We start from the raw sequence: 26344 nt of genomic DNA, 5'->3' as shown, positions 1-26344 counted from the left end.
CAGATTTCGACCTCATTGATCTCCGGTGATCTGCTGGTCCATATGATCTGGCTGTAAAAACTCCATGATCATTCTCTGAGTAGAGTCTCTGAGTAGAGTCTGGCTGTGTGCCCTGATCCTACCTATGTATCTTGTGAAAGTGCTCTCCTTGGAGATATGTAAGCAATGGTATTGGTAGAAACTGAGCTTCACAGGAAGCTCGGCTTGCGCCAACCAGGTCTTGAATGTTTGTAACTATAAAAGATTCTCACGGATGATCAGATTGAACTCGTTGCCCTGAAATGGGACAAGTAGTTCACCTTCTGTTGCCTAGTCTACTACGAGATACGCGGGCTATACGACTTGTCACTCTGCTGCAACAACATGTATCCACTTGCTTGGTAATTTTTCTTTTAGATTTAGATTTGATATGTTTTGCAAATGAATAAAAATGTTTTTCCTACTGTTCAGTTCGGTACATGGGGCAAGGTCTAGCATTTGAAGTTGGACCCCTTTGTTGGGGTTACGGGCATTAGTGTCCCCCAGAGTTATGACCTCCTTTAGGAGGGACATTGGAAATCACACTCCACCTGAGTACCCGATTTATGGGACCAATCAAACGCACAGATTGTATACCGACCTAGCAACCATTTAGGAGAATGTCTCCAGGCTTTGGGTGTGAGCCTGGAAGCATGCCAAAGAGACATGGAGATTCAAGATAAGACGACAAACTAATGAGCTCAGTTATGGCTCTTTTGTGACTTTAGAGTACGTCATTTGATAGTACAAACTGTTAGGAACCCAATCGTGAAATCAGAATTGAATTCTGACCACTTTGTATTTTTGGGGTTTTTGGGTGATGTGGCATGCTGATGTGGCATGCTGACATGGCAGCCTTGACATGTGGCTATGTCAGCACATGGGACACATGGCAGCCTGTGGGACAAGTGGAGAGCCATGCATGGACCATGGCACCACTTGTCACTGCAGCCCCATGCAAGCTGCCAAGTGTCCTTCTATCCTTGGCTGAGGGGGGGGCTCAGCCTATAAAAGAGGGCCTTCCCCCTCCCATTCTTGCATAGAAAAAATCATTTTTAGCCTCTCTCCCTCTCTCCCTTGATGCAGCAGCTCCTCCTCCACCCTTTGGGACGAGCCAACTCCTCTCTAGGCCTTTCTCTCTCTTGTTGCAGGCTCTCTCTCCTCTGCCAGTATTTCTCTCTCTACTGTGCAGAAATTCTCTCTTTATAGTTGAGAAGTGTATGTCCAACTCCTCAATTGGTTTTGGTGACTGGGGCAGAGTCATTTCTCGTTCTTGTAACTTTTCTTTCGATCTCCTGGAGGAGGCTCGCCGGATCCACCGTGACTCCCGTGGGACATATCCCGTGTCTAAACAATGACGGGAGGTCCCCCAGAGTGATCTGTGTGTCCCCTCGATGTCTCGTGTGTCGTGTTGCGGTCATCAGGTCGGGGTCTCTGTCATCTCTGCGGCTAGAGATTGGACGATCAATGTCACTTGATGGGAAGAACTCTGTGATCTTGCTCTGAGAGATGTCTCATGGTGTGGCCAAGCCCCATCGCCTGAGTAAGTACTCTCTGTGTCGGACCCCCTCGTGAATGAAGGCACGAGGCATCTTTGATCTGGGTAGGCGAGAAATCTGGAAAGGAGCCCGGAGCCGTCTTTGAAGAGACAATGGTAGCGACCTCGGATCTCGTAGTACACTGGGCACCTGAAAATAAAATGCTCCTCCGACTCAACCATCCTAACAGTCGCACAATATGCATATGTGATGCTCCCTAGGGATCCCCTCTGCTCTGCCGCTCTCTATGCGGAGGCGGTGTGATGATACCCGAAACTGTCCGATGGAGATCCGTAGTGAGTGAGGCATATGAAGCTCAGTGTACCCCGGTGGTGTAATGAATCCCTCCTCCGAAATAGTAATCTCTATAGAAACTCAGCTTCACTGGAAGCTCCCTCGGCTCCAACCAGGTCCTAAAGGTGTGTAGCTGCAGGAGATCCCTCTACAGTTTGGCTCTTTCCCTCTGCAAAGAAGAGGCTGATTTCTGTAGAGGGAAAGATCGAGACGCACGGCACCCCTTGACGGACGCCAGCGTCCCATCACCAGCAGTGCACCAGCCAGGGCGACATGACATACGGAGGATTCCGCTCCGCTCCAGTCTTTTTTCTTTTCATTGTCACACCCATATGTATTTGATTATGTATGATCAGACTTAGGATTCAGCACGAGTGATGATGCTTGTTTTGGTAGCTCCACCCTTACTGTGATTTGTATCAGGTTTTCTTTCCCAAAGACTCTCATAAAATTTCTTTCTTTCTTTCTTTCTGCACTTTTGAGACAGCAGCAACATCTCTTTCCCATTTGCTAGCCTGGGAGCAGCCATGACACTCTCTTTCTAAAAGCATTACTCCTTTCAGATTTTCTCTCTCTAGCCTACAGGCCTCTTTTTTGAGTTGTTCTCACTCCAGCATCTTGTTCTCACTCGTCTGCAAAGGAGTCAAGTCATGAGGGGAGTCTGTAATTTCAAGTTTCTCATTTGCAGCACATTTCATGTTGGCATTGCTCTCTTTCTAGTTAACTAGTCTTGCAACTAATGTTGGATGGAAGTGGTGATTGTTGCAGGTCTCTTCCTTGAGGATTGGGATGTATAGGAGTTGAATTTGTTCTAGTCTTAGCCATGGAGTCATTCTCTCTACTGCTTATCTCTTTCTACAGTGTTCCTAAGTCTTCCATCTAGGTCATAGTCATCAATTGACTTCGAAGTTTGGGAGGTGCATTGCACCTTGGTCTTGTATCTCTTTTTCAAGAAATAAATTGAGCCTGGACAAAGGGGGGGCCGTCTTAGCCCCTCAACTTGTGTACTGTCAGCAAGTTTTGCAAATTTCAATTGTGTATATCTCTTTATTGCTATTCATATTCAGCAAATTGTCAAGCTTTGCAAGATCTCACATTCTCATGCAATCTCTTCCAGAATGCATCCGTGAGCACCTTATAAAATTTTGAATAAAAAGCTTGCAGCTCCCAATCTCCAAGTTGCCAGAAAGCACTGAGTAGTTTACACCATTGCCTTTTCAGAGACAAATTCAAGGGCCTTTCCAGACTTGTCTCATACCCAGATCATCAGAGATGCCTTGCGGGCTTCCTTCACGAGGCGATCCAATGTAGAGAGCATCTCATTAGGTCACAAAGATAGGGGTGAGAGGCCTTGTTTGGCCTAGCCCAGAGCATGATCACATAGTTCTTCCTGCCAGATCACACTGGCTCCCCAACCATAGATAGCATTCTTGCCTACACTATCCAGTCCGTCATCAGATGTACCTTGATGCCTGATGCTTTCCTTGATTATGTTGCATTGTACTATATTACACTAGATGAGATTGCATCTATTATGTGGATGATGATGCTAGAGATGACTATGTCTACGCTGTTCTAGCATGGGTTAGGATGCTCGCTCCACCCTTTTGCTCATTTTGTATAAGGTTTTCTATAAGTCTGATAGACCGATCGGTCTTTAGCAGACTTTAATAAACTTTCTTTCTTTCTTTTCTTTCTTTCTCTTTGCTTGACGGCCTCATGAATGAAGGTAGCTAGGCATATTTGATCTGGGTAAGAAAGGAAGATGGACGGGGGGGTTCAAAACCATCTCTAAAGAGTTAGTGATAACGACATCGGATCTCATAATACATAGGGCAGGTGAAAGTGAAATGCTCCTTTGAGATGATCTCCTATTGGTCACATAAGGTGCAGATGTGGCTCTCCCTAGGTATGCCCTTAGCTCATCGACTCTCAATATGGAGTCGGTGTGAGACATGAAATTGCCCAATGGATATTTTGAATGGATGTGGGAGGTGGATCCAAGTATATCCTAGTGGATTAATGAAGCCCTCCTCTAAAATTTGTAAGCAGTTGCCCCTATAGAAGTTGATCTTCACTAGAAGCTTGTTAGTTGCCAATCGTCTTGGAAAAAGAGAGCTCAAAGATCTGAGAGAGAGACAGAGAGGGCCTTATATAATTAATTATATATTAACAATAAATTATATTATACACAATATTTTATGTGTTTCTAGGTGGAACCCAAGCAAATTCTTGAAATGTATCTGAATGAAACCTCCAAAATGCGTTTCATGAAACGTTTCTGGTGACATTGCCCTGAACACTAGAAGTGGATTACTTCCTAGAGCGACATGTGGCATATGGCCACATGTACGGTGCAAAAATTATTATTACACCATCCTTTTAGGGACCCTGGACTACTGCATTGGACTAGAGTCAGATTCTTTTTTCAAGCTTATTTACAACCAAGGAGGGCATTATCTTATCCTATTAGAGATTGGATCATCATACTTGATCAATCCCTTCTTTGAAAAAACAAGCAATCCTTTATATGGAAGGAGATGCCTGCATTGGAAAATTTTCTCCTTTGTTATAACCTTGGCGAATATGTCTATTGGATTATTCTTGGTGCAACAATAGATCATTTGGACTTGTTGGGTTTCCACCTTCTTTCCGAATGAAGTGATATCTAATACCAAGTTGTGTAGTCCTAGAATGATCCATAGGAGTCCTGGCCAAAGTCACTACCATGAGATTGAAACTCCACTATGTGTTGTGCTTTTAAAGGATGAATTTGTGCATGTTCTTGGATCCATCTAGATATATGTTTTTCCCGTATTAGTGGACATGCAAATTTCACCTTGTGAAGTTCTCGTTCATGTTGTAGCGTGCTGATATTGCGATAAATTGTTTCTATCTTAAGTGGCGCGTTGCCCTATCAGCTAGATTGTCTAAGCACTTTTTTTTCTTAGATGCTCACTTGGGAGAGACTAAAATGAAATGGAATAGTCTTCTCAAGCAGTTGTAGCTTTAATCAAGAGAGTGTGGACTATTTTTTAATTAGCCTTCTCCTTAAGTGCTAGCCTTATGGGTGTGGACTTGTATGTGTGAGGAGAGAATATGTTTATACTAGGGTCTACACCCATTGTTGGGTGATGATCACGTCAATGGGGATGTCATAGTAGCTAGGCCCTACTATGCATGATAAAATTTATGGTTTTCAACCTTATGAGTGACTATCATGATATTGGAACTGCACTATGTGTTGTGTTTTTAGAGGATGAGTTTTGGCATGTTCCAAGGATTCATCTAGATATATGCTTCTGTTGTATTAGTGGACATGTAAATCTCACCTTGTGAAGTTTTCATCCATCTTGTGGCGTTCTGAACTTGCAATAAATTTTATCTAGTCCCTACTATGCGTGATGGAGTTTATGGTTTTTAACCTTATGAGTGACTGATGAGTTTAAAACTGCACTATGTGTTGTGTTTTCAGAAGATGAGTTTGGGCATGTTCCTCGGTTCATCTACATACACGATTGGTTGGCACAACTTAGAGGAACTGAACCCCAAGCTGCATTTGCTGTGCCATTTAGTTTCAGTGGAAGAAAGATCAATAGTATTTTACCTCTTGCTCACCCGTGAAATATCGTGTGTACTGACTGAATGTAGCTTGTACTAGAATTCTTGTGTTTGCTACCTGCCCCATCGCTTTCTGAAAAAAGCAGCCAGACTTTGGGATAGATGAAGGGGAGAAAGTGAAAGATGATGCTTCCCAACCTTTCTCACCCAAAAGTGAAAAGTGAACACTCTGAGCATGAGGATGAGGACTTGCAATAGAAAATCTTGCCCCCACAGGTGGAAAAACAGTAGCAGCAACAATTGCAGCAGATGATAGAAGCCGAGAACACTCCTAAGAATTTACCAAAGCTCTGATACTATTTGTGACCATAAAACATTGGATTTCCCTGCTCATTGATATGATATGATAGGATATGCCACTCCCTCTCATAGTTGCATCATGCTTTTCATCTACTTTTCATGGGTTTTAGATATTACTATTAGTTTTGGGCCTGGATGCCCACTTAGTAGTCCCACCCCTTCAGGTTTTCTCATTGTTTCTGGGTTTTTCAGTCTCATAGACCCCTTGGTCTTTTGAAGACTCTAATAAACTCTCTTTCTTTTTCAGTTAAGATAAGCCCCCCGGGCCCAATTCAGAGGTTAGTTCCAGCAGAGAGATGCACACACAGCAAGGGCTATCTTGGAACAGTAAGTCCTTCTGAATATGAAGACTCGAACCCTGCCAATAGATAGTCCTACTCAGCTGTTGCAGCTGCCTCGACAGTCACCCCCTGCGCAGAGACATATTAGATATAGAGATCAACCCACAATTGCCTCATGTGTGGAGGAGCCAATTTATTTCCTGCTTGAAAGGTGATCATTTCCTGAACTATGGAGACAAGTTGTGGTGCTGGCAGGGATGTGTTGCATTTTAGTAATACCTCTTGGACAATTTCCTGCTACCATTTCTTTCCATGTCGTGAACTTTTCTATGGCTGCAAGTTGAAGCTTGAGCTCTCTAATTTCCTGCTGGTGGCATCAATGAAACAAGAAATGACAAAGGAAGTTAACAACAAAGTTAACAAAGCGGACCTCTATGAGGATGTGAACGAGTAGGAAACTAGGGCAAATATTCCCCTGATTTTACGCATGGGGGTACTGCTGGATGGTTGGTTTGATGAGTAAGGGTACACAAAAGATAGAGTCAATCGCCTGGACGACATGCTTAGTGTCCTTCAAAAGGGGGCACAAGCACAAGTAATACTTAAGACAAGGCAGAAAGGGTAAAGATTGTTAGATGAACTTATAAGCTGAGAGGCACAAAGATCTGGATATTTGAGGTGCTCACCCTGGCCCAGCTCGAATAAAGAACCATTGAGCTTACCAAAGTGAAGGAAGCCAGGCAAGATGGCAAATGGGCTGTTTACCAGGAAAGCATTGATTAGGGAATTCAAATTTAAACCTAAAGACTCTGTCTCAAACTGATGTTATGACGGTCATCCTATGATAGGACTAGAACATAGTAATGTTTTCTAATAATATTGGAGCTGCTTTATGCACTCCACAAGAGCTGCCTCGTGCACTCCCTTCACTTGGATGGAATAGCTGGTTTTGGGTCCCATAGATCTTTTTGTTCTCCCCGCAAACGTTAATAGACCTTTCTTTCTTTCTAACACTTATACATAGGGCAACCCAAGATGAAATGTTCACACTCAACCTCATAGAGTTAGCAAAAACTAAAAATCCAATGTGAGTATGCACATATGCCATCTAGTCTCTAGGCATTATGTCCGAATGGGAGTAAACACTCGAATGTATCCTGATTTTAGGTTTGACTTTTGATCAATGACTGACAGCCATTGTATAAATATGGTTTATTTCATATTCAATGCATCTATCAATGTATAAGGAGTGGAGACATGTAGTACCTTGTCTAAAAATTTTAAAGCTAAGTATAGGGTACTGAAATGCAACTATAAGATTGCTGATTATACAAGAGCCTTGTGGGCATGGCAGGTGATGTCTTTGCAGGAGTAGGTCCTCTTGCTGTTGTAGCTGCGAAGAAGATCTGGCGAGTTTTTGCAAATGATTCAAATTCTGAGGCATTGAAATATCTGGCAAAGAATGTCTCAGAAAACCAGCTGCAGGCAAAGATTGAGGTATATGGATGTGCACTGCTTGTATTTCCCATCACTCATGTTTAGTTATCAGATGTTAGGACGGATATGAATATGGAAAGACCTTCAGGTGGAATTTTGGAAACATACACGGTGCTGCACCTCTCAAGTCCCACTAAAGACTTTCAAGGGGAAGCAGGTGTCTTAGAAGAAAACTATCTGCAAATGCGGTGGCAGCATTTAGTATCTTAGTTCCAATCCCTAAAAGATCATGTACAATCCATCAGTCATGTAGCTGGATTGTATAATGCTGAGAAGATCCAAGATGCAGATGAGATATGTTCAAAGTAGGGTAATTGGGAGAGGCACAGTCGTAGAGACGAAGCACCTACTTTGCTGAAAGCCCTAATCATCCTGATTTTGACTGCCAATAGTTGTTGTATCCAGACTACTTTTACATGAACATGAGAGTCTTTTGCCTGGTCTGCCCTTTGGTGTCACATGTAGTGACCTTCATTGGAACCTGGTGGAATCCTCCTTTGAACCCAGTGCTTGGCCACTTGGGACTCATTTGAGTGCCATGTGTTCACCTTAGTAACTCTATATCCCTTTTAGGCTTCTCCTATGCACTCCATACTATTGCCTAGTCCTAGGAGTTGCCCATAGACCCCAGCCATTTTAATACAATGATGTTGTACCATGTAATGGTCAAGTCTATTAATGTCCCATTCAGCAAACACTATAAGCCCTCTTGGCTTCCCGACCTTACGATGGACATAACATTCCCTTCCCCTGAGGGCATATTTATGTTCCCAAAAACAAAATTGGGAAACCTCTTGTGGAGATCGCTTAGCCTTTCCCATGTTGAACTCTCTTTTGATCCATCTTTCCACTAGAGCAGACATTCGTTTGTAAGTAAGTTCTCCAATTCTAGAAATGGCATATCGAAGATGCTTCTCTATTGATTGACCAAAGCATGTGAATAATCTTTGTATAAAAAAATTTCTTCCTATGTAGTGTTACAATTAGTTCGAATATGCAAAATCCTGTTCCTAGTGTTTCAACTTATAACTAGTAGGAGTCATGTAATTTAACGCTTGATGTATGCTTGTGTGCCCTGTTTTTTTTTTTTTTTTTGGGGGGGGGGGTAGAGTGGTTAGATTGTAACGGGCCAAGGTGTGGTGTAAATAGGAAAGATAAATGTCTAGTTGATAAGGGCGATGAAGAATTATGGAGCTGGTCACACGGCGAGTCGAGGAAATGATATAAGGCACGAGGCTGATTGGTGCGATGAGAGGTGTCACTTAACAACGACACTTCCTAGACTATAAACACCATCATATCCGTTCACAAGGTAGGGGATGCCATGGATGCAAGAAACTATCAGGCTATCAGGGTGGGTTAGCTGATGGCCAAGGTTTATGGGTCCGCTCTTGAGATACACATCAATGAGCATGCCGAGAGTGTAGGCATACGAGTGGATGGCTGATAGGTCTCATGAGCTGAGAGATACAATGTCACATGCACCCATGCACTTGGGTGCAAAGTGACACACTGGCTACATCGACAAGTGCGTAATAGTTCCCTAATAGGATATTTTGTCGTATGTTGTGACCCCTTTGTGAGCCCTTGTCCAGGGACAATCAGGCACAAGCTACGTAAGTCAGTCTCTCAGCCTTAAGGTCAAGTCGGAAGATCAGTCCTTGTTCACTAGTATCCACTAGTACCCACTGGAGAACTGTAGGGTAGTGTTTCCATCTTAGGTTTAGGTCCAACCTAGGATAGGAGCCCTCAGGGCTGGAACAAGAGAAGAGAATGGCAGGGGAAGGGCTGCCTTTATAGGCTACCCGGCACCCCTCCCTAGGGCTTCCTTTATGGGGCCTAGTGCTACCTTTATGGGGCCAAAGGCTGCCATTTATGGGGCCTAGGGCTGCCTTTATGGGGCCAGCCAACCAGCCCCAAAAGCCCTATAAATAGGGGGCCTCCAGGCCCTCTTTCCTCATTCAGTTCTCCCATCACTTCAGCCTCCTACAGCTCCTCCTCAGTCCCCTTTGAGCAGCCTGACACTCACCCCTAGTGGCCCTCTGACCAGCCTCAGCCTTTGGCATCAGTTCAGCCCCCCTCTGGAAAGGTGTTCACGCAGCGCATCAGACGGGGAGTCGGGACAGCGAACGGAGTAAGGTTTGGGGTCTGTTTCAGCAGCTCTTTTCAGTTATCTCTTACAGTTTTACACAGCTCATTCTCAGCTCTTTATTTAGGTCATCTCTCAACTCTCTTATAGGATTTATCACTCCTAGCTTTCACTCTCTCACTCACGCAGTAATCTTGCATTCTGGTGGACAGCACAACCCTCTCCCTTGCCTTGCAGAAGCGTGTAAGATCCCGTAGGATAGAATAGATGCATCTTGCAAGAGGTGTGAGAGCACAATGAAATCTCTATTTTATTGAGAGAGAAAAGACTCTCTTTTATAGAAAGGGGGAGAAGGTAATACCTTCCCTACATAGTGGCTGTCAGTCCCTACATCAGTGGGAATCAATCCTTACATCAGTGGGATTCTCTTTGTCTTACATCATCACTTAGGTCACACACTAGACACATCATAGCACTTGATGTGCCTTTACAACACACACAAACACACATGTGACTCCCCTAGATGCACACATGCACCATAGAGCAAGCCCTTGATCATACTTACCCCAACAAACCCCCCTCAAGGGATTGCCTCTTGCAGTGTCAAGGATTCATCTGTTGGGGTAAAGGCACATTGCCACCCCTTTTATTAAAGTTATGACACCTATGACTGTCTTAAGACAGTCATAGGGGGAAAAACCTAATCCTAATAAAACTTAAGAGTTTGTGGTGTGGCTCATCACTTCACACCCGCACATTTTGGAGTCTTCTCTCTCTCACTCTCTCCCTCTTGTACTTCTCCCACTCACCTTCCCCTCTCAACTGGTATCAGAGCCAGCCTCACTCCCTTCCTACCCCTGCCTACCCCTCCCTCTCCACTCCGTCTACCCACTTCCCCTACCTCTTTGCCCTAGTGGCCAGCAGGGCTGTAGCGAGGCAGCGCAGGGCAGCGTTGCAGGCAGCGCGGGACAGCGGGGCAGCAGCCAGCGTGCATCGCGGGCCAACGGGACAGTAGGGCGGCAGCGCAGCGCGGGCGCCATTTCGCGCGCCGTACAACAGTACGGACGTACGTCGTTCGTACATCCGTACGAACAAACGTCGGCCGTACGGACAGCCGTCTACCGTACAGTACGGATCGCCGTACGGACTGTGACAGGGAGTTGCTTTCGGATTTTTTTTTCCGACAGGGAGGTGCATTTTTTGGTTTGGATCTGCGTCAGAGGAGTACATTTCGAACTCTCTCCTTGGATCTGTACCCTGCTCAGGTACAGCGAGGAGATTTGGGTTTTACCCGAGGTGCATTGCATTGCATGAAGTACAGCAAGTACTTTCTCAGTTATTTTCTTTCTGCGTGGAGGACTTGTGCACAGATATCGGGATTTATGCATCTGACAGAGGATATATGCTTTTACTGGGTTTGAATCTCAGTTTACGGGTGAGCAGATCATAGGGCTTTTGCCCAGCAGTTGATGCTTTGTATGCCTTGAGGTAGTGTGGTGTCAGAGTGCACACATTTGTCTCGATTTCCGCAGTGTGGAGGTGACATTTTCTTGCAGGTCACATTTCTTGTGCAACACTCAGAGAACCTCAGTTGAGCCACGCTTGGCCAGGGCGCATCGAGTTTACTCGGTCCCTAACTGTCCATCGTTGACAGTGCTCAAAAGGTTCCTCATTGAGTGTTTGTACGTTGGGATCTGTGTATGTCATTTCTACACAGGGCAGTATTTGCATTACACTGTTAGTTGATTTTGTCAGAGAGATTTGCACATTGTATGCCTTATCCCTCATTGTTGAGGTTGTTTTCACTTGGTACAAGTGTCAGATCAAGGGGCTTTTGCCCAGATTTTGCTTGAGAGCACTTGGGTTACTGTCAAAGATCTTCAGATGCATTTTATTCCCTTGGCAGAAGGATAATTGCTTGGGATTTATCCCATTTTCTGTTGCAGGTTTTGTGAGAGGCTGAAGTGTCTGGAGCCTTTTTTTTCAGTGAACAAAACAGTTTATGCCAAGTGGTTTATGCATATTAAATCAGTGCAATACCTCGTCTGAGGTGGGAGAAGTGATCAGGACAGCAATGCAGCAGTGTTTTGTGCCTTGTCAGCTGATGATGCACTGTTAAAGCACTTGCGGAGCAGCTGCAGCATTCTGCAATTACTGTTTTTATGCAGCATTTTGAAATTACTGTTTTTATGCCTATTTGAGCACGGTACAGTGTGTCAGAAGGTACAGTAATTGGAGAGAAATTTTCTGTTTTGCTGCAGATTTTCTGACAGTAAAAACAGCACTATTGTGAGTGCTCCTGGCTCTTGATAGAGCAGGTTTTTTCTGAGAAATCAGAATTTTATTCAGTCTTTTTTTGACTTACAGGAAGTCAGGTACTTTCCTTATCTGATATGGCATCAAGGGGAAGTGAATCATCAATTCTGAACATAAAGAAGTTGGAAGGGGCACACAATTATGCATTATGGGCAGAACAATGTTTGAATGTACTTCTGTTAAAGAAGATTTCTAAGCCCATAAGGGTGAAGGGTGTCAAGCCATCTGACATGACAAATGATGACTGGGAAGAGCTTGATTTGTCCGCAAGGGCAGCTATCATGCTTACTATTTCTGATACTCTTGTGTTCAATGTTCAGGCTGAAAAGACCTCTTATGGCCTATGGCAGAGGCTAGCAGAGTTATATGCCCAAAAGAGTTCAGCCAGTAAGGTTTATTGGTTGAAGAAGCTGGTTGATCTTCGCATGAAGGAAGGTACAGCTATGACCTCACACTTGAGTGAGTTCAATGCCATCTTTACACAGCTTATTGCACAGGGATTGAACCTTGATGAGGAGTTCAAGGCTACTTTCTTGTTGTGTACCCTCCCTGAGAGTTGGGACACTTTCAAGACCACCCTGTCAAATTCGAATGTCACTCTTATGTATGCTGATGTAGAGAGCTCTCTCCTTATGGAGGAGATGAGCAGGAAGAATAATGCGAGCAGCAAGTCTTCAAATGCCTTGCAGGTACAGGATAGAGGCAGGACTCAGCAGAAGGGCAGATCTGCTAGTAAGTCCAAATCCCGCAGTCAGTCCCGTGGTAAAAAGGATATTGAATGCTTTTATTGTGGCAAGAAGGGACATGTGAAGTCTAAGTGCTTCAAGTTCATACGGGATCAGAAAGCCAAAAAGGCTGAAACAAAGGATGCAGGCAATGGAAGCAAAGGCAAAGGCAAGGCCAAGGTAGATGACTTGGATGCAGTGAATGTTGCAGCAGAGGACAGTGACAGTGACAGACATGAGGTATTATGTTCTTCTGCTGTAATTGCACATACCTTGGTTATTGATGGCCATGACATGCACACCTAGCTCTTGGATTCAGGTGCTTCTTTTCATGTTACTCCTCATAGGGAGTGGTTTACTTCCTACACAGGTACTCATGGAGTTGTTCACCTTGGGAACAACTATGCATGTCAGATTGCAGGGATTGGCAGTATACAGATAGTGTTCCCTGATGGACGCACATTTATGCTTGATGGTGTTCGCCATGTGCCGCAAATCAAGAAAAATCTGATTAGCACTGGCTTATTGGATGACAGTGGTTACCACACCACATTTGGGGATTCCAAATGGGTGATTACTGATGGCCAGGTTGTAGTGGCTGAGGGTTTTAAGAGTGATACCTTGTACCCTCTTTATGTTTCCAGTGTGGGTAATCATGTTGTTGCCATAACCGAGATGCCAAAGGTTTCATTGTGGCATAGCCGGTTGGGACACATGTCTGTTAAAGGAATGCAAGAACTGTCACGTTTGGGTTATCTGCCGTCTCTTTCTTTTTCAGATTTGCCTACTTGTGATCATTGCATATTTGGCAAGCATTCTGTGACTCCTCATAAGAGGAGAACTCCCCAGAATAGAGCACCGCTTGATCTAGTGCACACTGATTTGTGTGAGATGCCACAGTTATCACTAGGGGGTGCAAAGTATTTCATTACTTTTATTGATGATGCCACACGCAAAGTGTGGGTCTATTTCTTGAAGCATAAAAGCGATGCCTTAGATGCTTTCAAGAAGTTTGTCGCTCAGGTTGAGAATCGGACAGGTCGTAGGCTGAAATGCCTCAGATCCGATAATGGGGGTGAGTATGTGTCACATGCTTTTGTACAGTTCTGTGAAGCTAAGGGCATTAAACAGGAACTCTCAGCCCCTCATAATGCATCTTACAATGGTGTAAGTGAGCGGATGAATCGAACTATTCAGGAGAAGGTTCGATGTATGTTGTCTTATGCTGCATTACCCCATGGCTTTTGGGCAGAAGCCGTGCAAACAGCAGTTCACATTATTAACAGGTCGCCAAACAAGGCTTTGGAGTTGAAAGTGCCAGAGGAGGTGTGGTCTGGCAAGCCACCTTCATACAAGCACTTACGTGTGTTTGGCTGCGAGTGCTTTGCTCATGTACGCAAAGAACTGCGCACCAAACTGGAGCCAAAGTCTCTCAGATGCATCTTTATGGGTTATGGTGACGAAGGTGAAATGGGGTACAGGTTATGGGATCCCGTTAAACGGAAGATTATACGCAGCAATGACGTCATCTTTAAAGAGGATAGTGTACACAAGGAACCCGTGCAACCTGTGGAATACAGGAGGGTTATTTATGATGATGTTGGACAGCAAAGAATGCCCTTTTATATGCAGCAGCAGGCTGCTGCAGATAACCCTGTTCAAGAGGGTATACAGGCTGGAAATCAGCCAGATAAGTTTGCCAATGATGCACCACTGGATATGCCAGCAGATGGGGCTGTAGAACAGCCAGATATGGTGGTACAGCCACCTATGCATGACGAACAGGCTGGACAGCAGCCTAATCCGGAACGTTTTGTTAGGAGGAGCACCCGTGTACAAGGGCCTCCTGCCAGGTTTGTTCCAGGAGCCAATAATGTGGCTGATTTTATCATGCTGACAGATTGTGGTGAGCCTTCCAGCTTCAAGGAAGCTATGGGAAGAACAGAGAAAAGGAAATGGGAGAAAGCCATGCAGTCAGAAATGGACTCTCTACTTCAGAATGATACATGGGACTTGGTGCAGCTACCTGCAGGCAGAAAGGTTTTGCCATGCAAGTGGGTTTACAAAGTCAAAGTGGATTCAAATGCTTTACCGAGGTATAAGGCCAGATTGGTTGCCAAGGGATTTAAGCAGGAGAAGGGCATTGACTTTGATGAGATCTTTTCCCCTGTAGTCAAGATGACTACTTTGAGAGCAGTGTTAGCTCTTGTTGCTCATGAGGACATGGATTTATGTCAGATGGATGTGAAGACTGCTTTTCTTCACGGAGATCTACATGATGAGATCTATATGAGTCAGCCAGAGGGATATGCTGTTAAAGGGAAAGAGCAGCTTGTGTGTAAGCTCAAGAGGAGCTTGTATGGACTCAAGCAGGCACCAAGAGAATGGTACAAGAAGTTTGATGCTTTTATGCAGTCCCAAGGGTATCATAGGTGTGAGACCGATCATTGCTTGTACACTCAACGGGCAAAGGATGGCAGTTTGATGCTACTCATTCTATATGTGGATGACATGCTGATTGCCAGTAAATCTCAGCATGAGATTAGTGCTTTGAAGAAACAACTGCATAAGTCTTTTGACATGAAAGACTTGGGTGATGCAAACCATATTCTTGGCATGCGGATTACTCGTGATAGGTCCAAGGGACTTTTGTTTCTGTCACAGAAGGAGTACATTGACAAAGTACTGCAAAGGTTTAAAATGGAGGGGGGGAAGTCTATTAGTACCCCGTTGCCTCCACATTTAAAACTCAGCAGTAAGGACAGCCCCAGATCAGATGATGATAAGGCTGAGATGGCCAAGGTTCCATATGCATCTACAGTTGGTTCTTTGATGTATGCCATGGTTGCCACTCGTCCGGATATTGCTTTTGCGGTGGGAGTCATCAGCAGGTATATGGCAAATCCAGGCAAGTGGCACTGGGAAGCAGTGAAAGGTGTCTTGAGGTATCTCAAGGGTACCAAAGACTTGTGCATATGCTATGGTAGGCAGGATGCATTGGTGCATGGTTTTACAGATTCAGACTATGCAGGGAATGCAGATAACCGGAAGTCTACTACCGGTTATATTTTCACAGTTGCAGGAGGTGCTATATCATGGGTATCTCGGTTGCAGAAATGCGTTGCACTGTCAACCACTGAAGCTGAATATGTTGCAGCCACTGAGGCTTGCAAGGAAGCAATATGGCTTACTCGGCTGGTGGGAGACTTGGGCATTACAGGAGATATGCCAGTTTTTTGTGATAGTCAGAGTGCTATCATGTTGGCAAAGAATCCGGTCTTTCATCAGAAGACCAAGCACATAGATGTGAAATATCATTTCATCAGGGAGGTACTGGAAGACAAGCGACTTGAGCTTGTGAAGGTGCATACTGATGATAATCCTGCAGATTTACTCACTAAGAGCTTGCCTACAGAGCGGTTTGCACATTGCCGCCACATCATGGGATTAGGATGAGACCACTCTTATTTTATGGTCTTGTATACAGTAACTGTATATTGCTGTAATTTTTATTCTTTTCTCCCCTTTAGGCATATTGGCCTTTAGGTGGGAGGTTGTTGGGGTAAAGGCACATTGCCATCCCTTTTATTAAAGTTATGACACCTATGACTGTCTTAACCAACAACCTCCCACCTAAAGGCCAATATGCCTAAAGGGGAGAAAAGAATAAAAATTACACAGTCATAGGGGGAAAAACCTAATCCTAATAAAACTTAAGAGTTTGTGGTGTGGCTCATCACTTCACACCCGCACATTTTGGAGTCTTCTCTCTCTCACTCTCTCCCTCTTGTACTTCTCCCACTCACCTTCCCCTCTCAACACTTCACACCCGCACATTTTGGAGTCTTCTCTCTCTCACTCTCTCCCTCTTGTACTTCTCCCACTCACCTTCCCCTCTCATCATCTAGTCTCATAGTTTCTCATGCCATCTCATGGTGGTCAAGGATTAATCTATGGCTAGGATCTCATGCTAGCAAGGGTTCCCAAGGGTGTGAGTTTCACAGAAATGGGATAGTCAAACCACATATCACATGGCCTACATCATATGGTGACCAGAGGTGATTTACATAACATATTCTTTTTGGAGTACTACTCCAGGCAGAGAACCTCAAAATTTTGACCAAGTGATGATAAACAAAAAAGACGAAGTGCCTAAAAAGCATAGTCTTCATTTTCTTCATTTGCTGATGGAGTTCTTCCTTCAGGCATAATTGCTTTGTTGTTGAAGTAGTCCTTCTTGTCTTTAGCTTTTTCTTTTGTAGACTTCTTTCCATTCACAACATTCCATATCTTCTTTTTCATAAGCATAAGCTTGGCTTTTGTTTGCCAAGTATGGAAACTAGTTCCAACCAACTTCTCAAAAAAGGTCTTAGCTTCCATGGCAAGGTCTTACCCGAGGGCGGTGTCTAGTGCCTTACAAGTGAAAATATGAGCAAAAATAATCCTTCAAAGTATTTAGAGTAGCAAAGACTTGTAGCCAAATTCCATACTACAAATCATAATGAAAATGATGCTTTCACTTGTATGCTTCATAGAGGTGGCTAAATGAAAGCATTCCCAGCAAATCCAGGTGTAACAACTTAAAGCAAAGCTGTAGCCATAGTTGTACTGAAGCTATTCAACACTTTAAAACATCAGAAATGCTAAAGTAGCATCTAATGTAGCATCAAACTCACAACATTGTCAAAACTGTCCAAAACAGAGACCTGAACTTGGAGGGTGCAATTCTCACAGCTCATAGCTCTATTCAGGGGGATTTTTATGCAGGAAGAAGGGCCTTATACCAGAGAAGGGCTACCAGCAAGGAGAGGCCTAATGTTGCGTCAGGTCGCCATAGCCAGTAGCTTGAAAGTCGACTGGTTTTTCGTCATTTTCTCCTCCATCTGTTGTCCAAATGAGCTCAGATTTCAGCAGCAGCTTGCCCTCAGTGTTGTCCAGCACGGGCTCAGAGGAATTTGCAGATAGGTAGGTACAGAGGCAGAATTGCGCGAATGTTCGTCGAGGAGTGTGAGTGTTGGCATTTCACTTACAGTCGAAATTTCAGCAAATGCTTGCAGCTGGAAGTTCGCCCATACAAGAGGAGTTTGCAGCTCAGAGGGTTTGGGCAATGGTCGTTTGTAGGCAGAGAACAGAGCTCTCAAAGATTTTGGGAAGAAGGAGGAAAATGGAGAAGATGAAGAAACTTGTAGTTTATGCTAGAGATAGCATCTAATGCTAGGCTAGGCTAGATCTAGAACCTGGCTCTGATACCAATTGTAAGATACCGTAGGATAGAATAGATGCATCTTGCAAGAGGTCTGAGAGCACAATGAAATCTCTATTTTATTGAGAGAGAAAAGACTCTCTTTTATAGAAAGGGGGAGAAGGTAATACCTTCCCTACATAGTGGCTATCAGTCCCTACATCAGTGGGAATCAATCCCTACGTTAGTGGGATTCTCTTTGTCTTACATCATCACTTAGGTCACACACTAGACACATCATGGCACTTGATGTGCCTTTACAACACACACAAACACACATGTGACTCCCCTAGATGCACACATGCACCATAGAGCAAGCCCTTGATCATACTTACCCCAACAAAGCGTCCTACATCGTCAGTGTGGACAGTATCAAGGTCTGAGTATCGGTCGGTGTTGCCTCTCAGGTCTTTGGGTCTGCTCTACATGTACACAGTGAGCTTCTCAGAAGCGCGTTTCGTGCACTTTCGAAGAGTGTTCTTTGTATTTCTCAGTTCTCCAAGTATACAGCAAATTCTCCCCTGATTGGGGTTAGTGGGTACCGGGACCCAATTCATTGTCGACTCTACTCTCTCTCTACCCTCATCTTCTTTCTCTCTCTATGGTGTACAACGTTAATTCCTTGCTAAAGGTTTAAAGGTCTTGCTGTGAATTACACGATCGGATTACCGTTGCATGTTACATTGGTATCAGAGCTTTGGTCGGGTTAGGAAAAGGACTCAACCTTGAAGACTTTGAAGAGGAGAAAGACTACCAACAAGATACGCTTCTGCCAAGTGCTCAAGAAATGATGGTAAACCTTCTAGAGCAGAATCGGGTCCTCCTACTACAACTCGAAGAACATTCATCCCAGCTAGAAGAGAGCAGAAGATTGCTAGACCAGACAAAACAACGTCTGGAGGAAAGAGAAGCTAAAAAGCCGCTAGAAGGAACCACAGATTTTGAAAAATTGCTCTTGTTGATGTGTGAGGAACGCAAAAATGAGGAGGCACTGCAATGCGCAAAGCTCGCCCAAGTAGAGAGGCAAGAAAAGCTAGACCTAGAGGCGATGTTTCTCCAACACAAATAAATGTTAGCCACTATGCAGGCAAGTTTGAGCACGACAGCCGTCATCGCCACAGCGTCGTCATCGACAAAGGTAACACCACTTACTGAGTCCACTCCAAATTTGTTAAGTATGATGGTAAGTGTGACCATTCAAAAATTTTGCAATTTATCTATCAGTTTGTAGCTCATTTTCCGTTAGCGTGGATTCTAGATGAGCAAGAGAAAGTCTACCTCGTAGTCCCTCATCTTATGGGTGAGGCGGTAACCTGGTGGCAACATTGGGCAAGTAAGCATATTGACCCAACAATGTTTAAGACGAATTTCGTTTGGGTAACATTTGTGGCCGACCGTTTTCTCCCACCCCAATATATGCTTAACTTGGAGGATGAATTTTCTAGTCTCTCCCAGAATGGCTTTCCTGTGTTGACATACAGTAACAAGGTCATCACGTTGGCATAGCAGTTGGGCATGACGGAGCGCGCCAAGATGAAGCAATTCATTCGAGGATTGGACACCAACATCTGTTATACCATTTGGAACTTCGACCCGCCGGATTACGAGGGGGTGCTAACTCTCGCACAGAATCAGGAGATGATGCTGAACAAGGAAAAGCCCAAACAGGTCCAGAAAGATTCCAAAGCCCCACAGGAGTCAAACAGCACAGCGGGTAAGGATCAGAACAAGGACAACCAATTCCAAAAGAAAGACAACCAGGCTTCCGGTCAAAAGACGGATGAGAAGGCTAAAGCGGGCATTAAGGGAGGCTATCTACAGCCCGACGAGCAGAAGCCTTGAACGCAAAGAAAAGTGAATTCGGGTTGCTGGAAATTGAGTATTTAGGCTACATCATTAGTGCTCAAGGGATTTGATTGGACCTAGAGAAGATTCTGTAGCTCGTTTGTTTATCAAGTGTTGGTATCCCATTGGAGGGTTGCCAAAGACCATCACATTCGACTGAGACTCCAAGTTTACGTCTAACTTTTGGCGAGCCTTGTTTGATAATTTTGGTACTAAGCTGCAGATGTCCAACGCTTTCCATCTGCAATCAAACAGCGAGACGGAAAAGTATAATGGTATGGCGTTTGATATTTTGAAAGCTTATTGTCATGATGCTCAGGGAAAGTGGGAGTAGTTATTTCACTTGTGCAGGCCATTTCGAACGATACCTATTCTTCGAGTATTGGTCGCACATCTTATGAAGCGGCGTTTGGACGGTGGTTTACATCGTCCTCACATGGATGGTGTCTCCATCTCTTGAAGCTAACAAAACCACCAAATCAATGGCAGAGATTATGGAGTCTGTGAAAGCTGCATCGCCAAAGATCAAGCATTGTATACACGCCATGCTAACAAATCCAGACGAGATTTTCAGTATAAAGAAGGGCAATGGGTGCATTTACACATTATCAAGCAAAGATTGAAGCAGGTGGGCAAGAGATGCAAGATCCGGGAGTTTTACACCAAGTTCCGTGATCGAGGTACCCATGAAGCAATGTGGTTGGACAAAGATGTTTTCTAGGAGTTTTCCCAGATATTAGCGGACTACTTGGAAGCAATGAACCTACCGCCAAGTTAAGGAGGGAATGTCACATGCACCCCTGCACTTGGGTGCAAAGTGACACACTGGCCACATTGACAAGTGCGTAATAGTTCCCTAATAGGAGATTTTGTCATATGCTGTGACCCCTTTTTGAGCCCTTGTCCAATGACAGTCAGGCACAAGCTATGTAAATCAGTCTCTCAGCCTTAGGTCAAGTCGGAAGATCAGTCCTTGTTCTCTGGAGAGCCGTAGGGTAGTGTTTTCGTCTTAGGTTTAAGGATACGTTTAGGTCCAACCTAGGATAGGAGCCCTTCTGGGCCCCCTCAGGGCTGGAACAAGTGAAGAGAATGGCAGGAGAAGGGCTGCCTTTATAGGCTACCCTGCACCCCTCCCTAGGGCTGCCATGTATGTGGCCTAGGGCTGCCTTTATGGGACCAGCCAATCAGCCCTATAAATATGGGGCCTCCAAGCCCTCTTTCCTCATTCAGTTCTTGCAGCACTTCTGCCTCCTACAGCTCCTCCTTAGCCCTTTCTGAACAGTCTGACACTCACCCCCAGTGGTCCTCTGACCAGCCTCGATTTTTTCTAGAGAGTATTTTGGCTATCCTCATCCTTTAAGATTCATCATACCATCTTTTAGTAGAGTGATTGGTCTCCACTGAGGCACTAAATTTCTGCAACCCCTTTTTGGGAAAAGATGAATGAGGCCCTCTGCAAGTGAGTCTGGCAGCTCTCACGAGTCCCAAACGCCCTGCAGGGCTGAGGTAATGTGATCCCCAATCTGATCCCAAAATGAAATAAAGAAAGAGGGGGTAAGCCCATCTGAACCAGGGCACTTGCCCATGTGAGGGGTAGAGAGACAGCTGCATCTTCCACTACAGGTACTTTGCCTCCTACTCAAGAGCAGATTCAATGGGATGGACGTGATGCCAAAGCACATGCCTTGATTGCTCTTTCAATGAAAAGGGTCATTATCCCTCATATCTGGTCTTGCAAGACAGCTAAGCAAGCATGGGATCACCTTGCATCCTTATATCAGGTGCGGAATGAGGCGAGGTTTCCTATCTGTGCAAGCAGTTGAAGGACTTGAAACTTGAAGAGGGTGGTAATATGAATGCCTATCTTACCAGTGTGAAGGATTTGAAAGAGCAATTGATGAGGTGGTTCCTGATTCTCAACTTGTTTCTAATATCTTTGATGGGTTGCCTAACTTCTACTAGGGCTTTGCTACTACTTTGATGTTGGTTTGCAGGTGGCAATGCCAATCATTATTCCGTTGACCAGCTGTTGCCCTCTTACTATAGGAGGAACAAAGCCATGTAAACCGAAACGCTTCTATGGCTAGTGATCAAGCCTTTGTTGCATAGCATAAAAACAAGGGCAAGGGCAAGGTTTCAGATGGTAAGCTCCCTCATACACATGCTGATCACTCCCATGATGCCTCTTCTTCTGGGGAGAAGAAGAAAAAAGAGATGCAACTATTGCAGGAAACCTGGGCATATAATCTCTGAATTGAGGAAGAGAATTGCATTTGAAAAGAAGAAGAAAGAGTCTGTTCTTGTAGTATGTGGTTCTTCTAGTCCAGACGATCGACATGAGTCAGCCAGCATTGGGTATTTCTTGTCACATGTTAGTAAAATCCTGATGTTCATGATGCCTGCATGACAGTTTTTGATGTTTTTGATGCCCTGTTCTTTGATAGTGGTGCTAGCAAGCACATCACTTCCTGCCGGAAGTTATTCAGCTCACTTGAGCGTGCATCTAAGGAGGGGATAGTTACATGTGCCAATAATGCATCATATGTAGTGAATAGGCAATGGGCAAGTGGCCATTACTTCTGTTTCTGGTGGTGTAGTGACTCTAGACAATGTGCTTTAAGTTCGAGGCATCTCCAGAATCTCATCTCTATTTCAGCTATAGTTACTTGTGGGTGGTGTTGACCGGCACATTGACTAGAGGGCTCTACAGGCTTGATGCCTATGACAAATGCTTGGATGTTGTTGGACTTGCAAATGCAAATGCGTATGCTCTTGATATTTCTACTATGATAGATACTCATTTGTGGCGTGCGGTTTGGACACCTCAACTTTGGAGCTCTTGTGAAAATACATAACGATGTTATGGTTGTTGATCTTCCTAAAATGCATATGCCTTCAAAACATGTCTGTGAAGCTTACTTGCTTGGTAAAATGCCCCGTTCTGCATTTCATAAGGACGGGAAAGTTGGTGCATCTCGCAAGCTCTATTTGATTCATAGTGATGTTTGTGGACCCATGCGGGTTGCAGCTGTTGGGGGATTTTATTATTTTGTCACACTTATTGATGACTTCACCAGATATACTTGGATTTTTGCCTTGAAATCCAAATTTGAAGTTTTTGCATGCTTCGCACATTTTATTGCCGTGGTAGAGAATGAAAGCGGTCTGAAAATTGCCCACATTAATACCGACATGGGGGGTGAATATATGTCCAAGGAATTTGCTGATTTTTTGGCCTCACGTGGCATACATCATCAATGCACTGTGCCTTACAGTCCTCAGCAGAATCCCGTGGCTGAGAAAAAGAATAGATCAGTCATGGAGATGGCCAGGTGCCTAACAAGTTGTGGTTGGATACCGTTATGTTTGCAAATTACATTTTGAAAAGATGTCCCACAAAGGCATTGAAGACCCTCACACCTTATGAGGCTTGGACAGGTCATAAGCCGAGGATTTCTCACGTGAGGACTTTTGGATGCTTGGCATATGTGCATGCACCTTCTCAGACATGCACCAAGTTGGATGATAAAGCTGTCAAATGCATTTTTATTGGTTATAGCTCAAAGAGCAAGGGCTACAAGCTCTACCAGCCCTGCGTGGGCAAGGTTTTTGGCAGTAGGAATGTTGTGTTTGATGAATCTTCCTCTATGCCTTTGCTGGACTGTGAAAAAACAGCCCATTTTTTATGCCCCAGATCTCTTTGACAGCTTGATGCCTTTGTTTTTGTCAGACTCTCATAATGATGTCACATCTGAGGTTGCTCCTCCTTCATCTATTGGTCATTCATAGCCACCTGTACATTCTGAAATTCAGCACGGTTTACCGCTTGCTATGCCTTAGCTTGATCAGGATATTGTGCATAGGGCTCTTGACCAGGAGAGAGCTGAAATACAGGATCCCAAAAAGGTCCCCCGTTGGCTCCTTGATACTCTAAAAGACAGCAAAAAAGATACTCCTCTACCAGCCCGTACTAGAGCAGCTGTCTTGAAAGAGCATGCTAATTTGGTTGCTTGTGCATTGGTTGCTGCAGCATGCAATGAAGAGCCATTATGCCATAAAGATGCCTTTCAGATTGAATGTTGGTCGAAGGCTGTGCAAGCTGAATTGGATTCTATCTATAAGAATAACACTTGGGAGTTATGTGACTTGCCTCTTCACAAGAATGCCATTGGAACTAACTGGGTTTATACAATCCAAGTATATTGGATAGCTTTTGTAGCGTTTTCAGTTTGAGGATTGCAAGCCAGTATCCACACCATTAAAGCTTGGTTTTTACTTCTCATCTGAGGATGGAAGTGGTGCATGTGATGTCACCCTCTATCAATAGATAGTTGGTTGTTTGATTTATTTATGTCATACAAGACCCGATGTTCAATATGCTGTCTCACAGTTGAGCAGATATATGCACATCCCCTCTACGCAGCATTGGTAGGCTGTGAAGCATGTCTTTAGGTACCTCAAAGGCACTCAACATTTGGGCCTCCTTTATGAGGTTGATTCTTCACTTGTTATGTATGGATTCACTGATAGTGATTGGGCTGGCTGTTCGGACACACGTGTGTCATATAGTGGCAATTGTTTCATGCTTGGTACTTCATGCATCTCTTGGTTCAACAAGAAGCAGACTATAATTGCTACTTCTAGTTGTGAGGCTGAGTACATAACAGCTTTTATAGCTACAACGAGACTCGAGAGTGTGTTTGGGTCCGGAAGTTACTTGTAGATCTCCATGCATGTCAGACTACTACTACCGTCATCTTCACTGAAAGTTAGAGTGCTTTGGCTGTTGCACAGAATCCAGTTTTCCATGTCCGCACAAAGCATATTGAGGCTCACTATCTCTATGTCAGAGAGAGATTATCAGCAGGTGATATTCAGTTGTCTTATGTTCCCACTGACGACAACTTGGTAGATCTTTTTAGAAAGGTTGAAGCTTTCTGGCAAGCTTTAAACTTAGTACCTTTGTGACTTGATTTGTTATGCTCTGTACGGTCATAGGTTGCTATATCCCTATAGGATGAACATGTGCAACGATGACATTAGATATTTAGGTATTTTAGACGTGTCTAGGATACTTCAGCCCATACTATGAAGGGGGGTTTGTAGGCCATTCTATGGGCTATCCATAGGTGTCACTCATTCCTTGGTATGTGCCTTGTAGGCCTAGTTATAGGCAGTTAGGTTAGTCGGTACAGTTAGGACATGTACTAGTTAAGACACTTAGGCACCCTACCCTAGGGTTTTGTTGTATTGGGTCTCTCTTGTACTTTTACTCAGTTTTGCAGCAATTCATCACAACAGCTTGTTTTTGTCTCCTTTCATTGCATTCTTGGGCTTTCTTTGCTTGACCTACCCTACATCACTCTCAAACCCTCAAACCCTCTTAGAGGAGGCTAGGTTGTTTTGTGGACTTGCGGAAGGCCTTTGACTTAGTACCATGAGCTCGCCTCGTCACACGACTCTGAGCCTTGGGCATTGCACACGATGTTATATGGAGAGTCATGACTTTGTATGAGAGAGTTACGGGTATAGTGTGCACCCTTTGTCGGAGGAAATGAGCAATACCATTGGGTGAAGTAGGGGTGCCCCCTCTCTCCCACTCTTTTTGGCCTTTACATCGGTGAACTGGTCTATTTTGTGGACATACTCAAAGAGCGGTGATCTATTCTAGCACAGTCTTTCATACCTATCCTATTATATGCTGCTGGTCTCTAACACGGTTGCGGGACTATAGATGCACTTGACAACTTTGCATGCTTTTTGTTAAACCCACAACATGAAGTTCAAGCTTGGTAAAACCAAGGGAATGATCTTCCATACTGACGAGGCTCAACTCTAGTGGGAGGCCTTCATGCTTACCAGGGAGCCAGTGGAGGTAGTCAGATCCTACGTATACTTGGAATGCTTTTGCACAGGTCCCAAGTTATGTAACATGTGTTCATACTTGTATCTGATGTGTTTATGTGCAAAATAAAAGAGAAGCATGTGCTCCCCCAAGTTATGCAACATGTGTTCATACTTGTATTTGATGTGTTTATGAGCAAAATAAAAGAGAAGCGTGTGCTCCTCTGTCTCTATCTCATTATGATCACAAAGGGTGCAAAGGTGGGCATCGGGTGGACCCCAGGGTTCAACCTCCACTCCAGCACGACAGGACCTAGCATGGATCAAGGTTGTGGCGTGCCGAGCGTGAGGTGAGATTGGTGTTACTGTGGCTGTGCTTGCTTCTCTATGTAAGTCTCCGAGAATCTAGGGTTGATATGTGCATAATAGTACTCAAATTGGGACCATTTGGGGGCCTCTTTCCATTGTCCATGTAAAGTATCCTGTACATGGTGACCAAAAGTTTTGAGCTTCAATTCTTCAGGAGGTAAGTTCAACATCCACTCAACCTCCCATCTTCGGAACCATGTTCATATGTCAAGGACCCATGCCATGATCTTGCTTAATGACGGAGTTGGTCTTCAACATATGAGCATGGTTCATACATGAGGTCACTTGACTCAAATCTAGAATCATGAAATCCATCACGGGACACGGCTATAGACAATAAGAGATTGATTTGAATGAACCTCTAA

General features: G+C 44.3%; 1 protein-coding gene across 3 annotated transcripts in view; it reads left to right on the top strand.

Moving 5' to 3' along the window:
• LOC147882359 (Met-10+ like family protein) overlaps positions 1-26344 on the top strand; it is a 128949-nt gene that overhangs the window by 76924 nt on the left and 25681 nt on the right. For all 3 annotated transcript variants that reach the window (XR_015543901.1, XR_015543900.1, XM_087401034.1), the window contains exon 6: positions 7407-7549. Coding sequence is in view for 1 of the 3 variants with exons in the window: in XM_087401034.1 (XP_087257160.1) it covers positions 7407-7549 (143 nt within the window). In the remaining 2 variants the exon portion in view is untranslated. The remainder of the gene's footprint in view (positions 1-7406; positions 7550-26344) is intronic.

Source organism: Dipteris shenzhenensis, chromosome 29 (genome assembly GCF_047967505.1).
Source record: "Dipteris shenzhenensis isolate YYH24624 ecotype China chromosome 29, Dip_SZ_1.0, whole genome shotgun sequence".
NCBI lineage: Eukaryota > Viridiplantae > Streptophyta > Polypodiopsida > Gleicheniales > Dipteridaceae > Dipteris > Dipteris shenzhenensis.
This window is presented reverse-complemented; position numbering and strand designations above follow the sequence as displayed.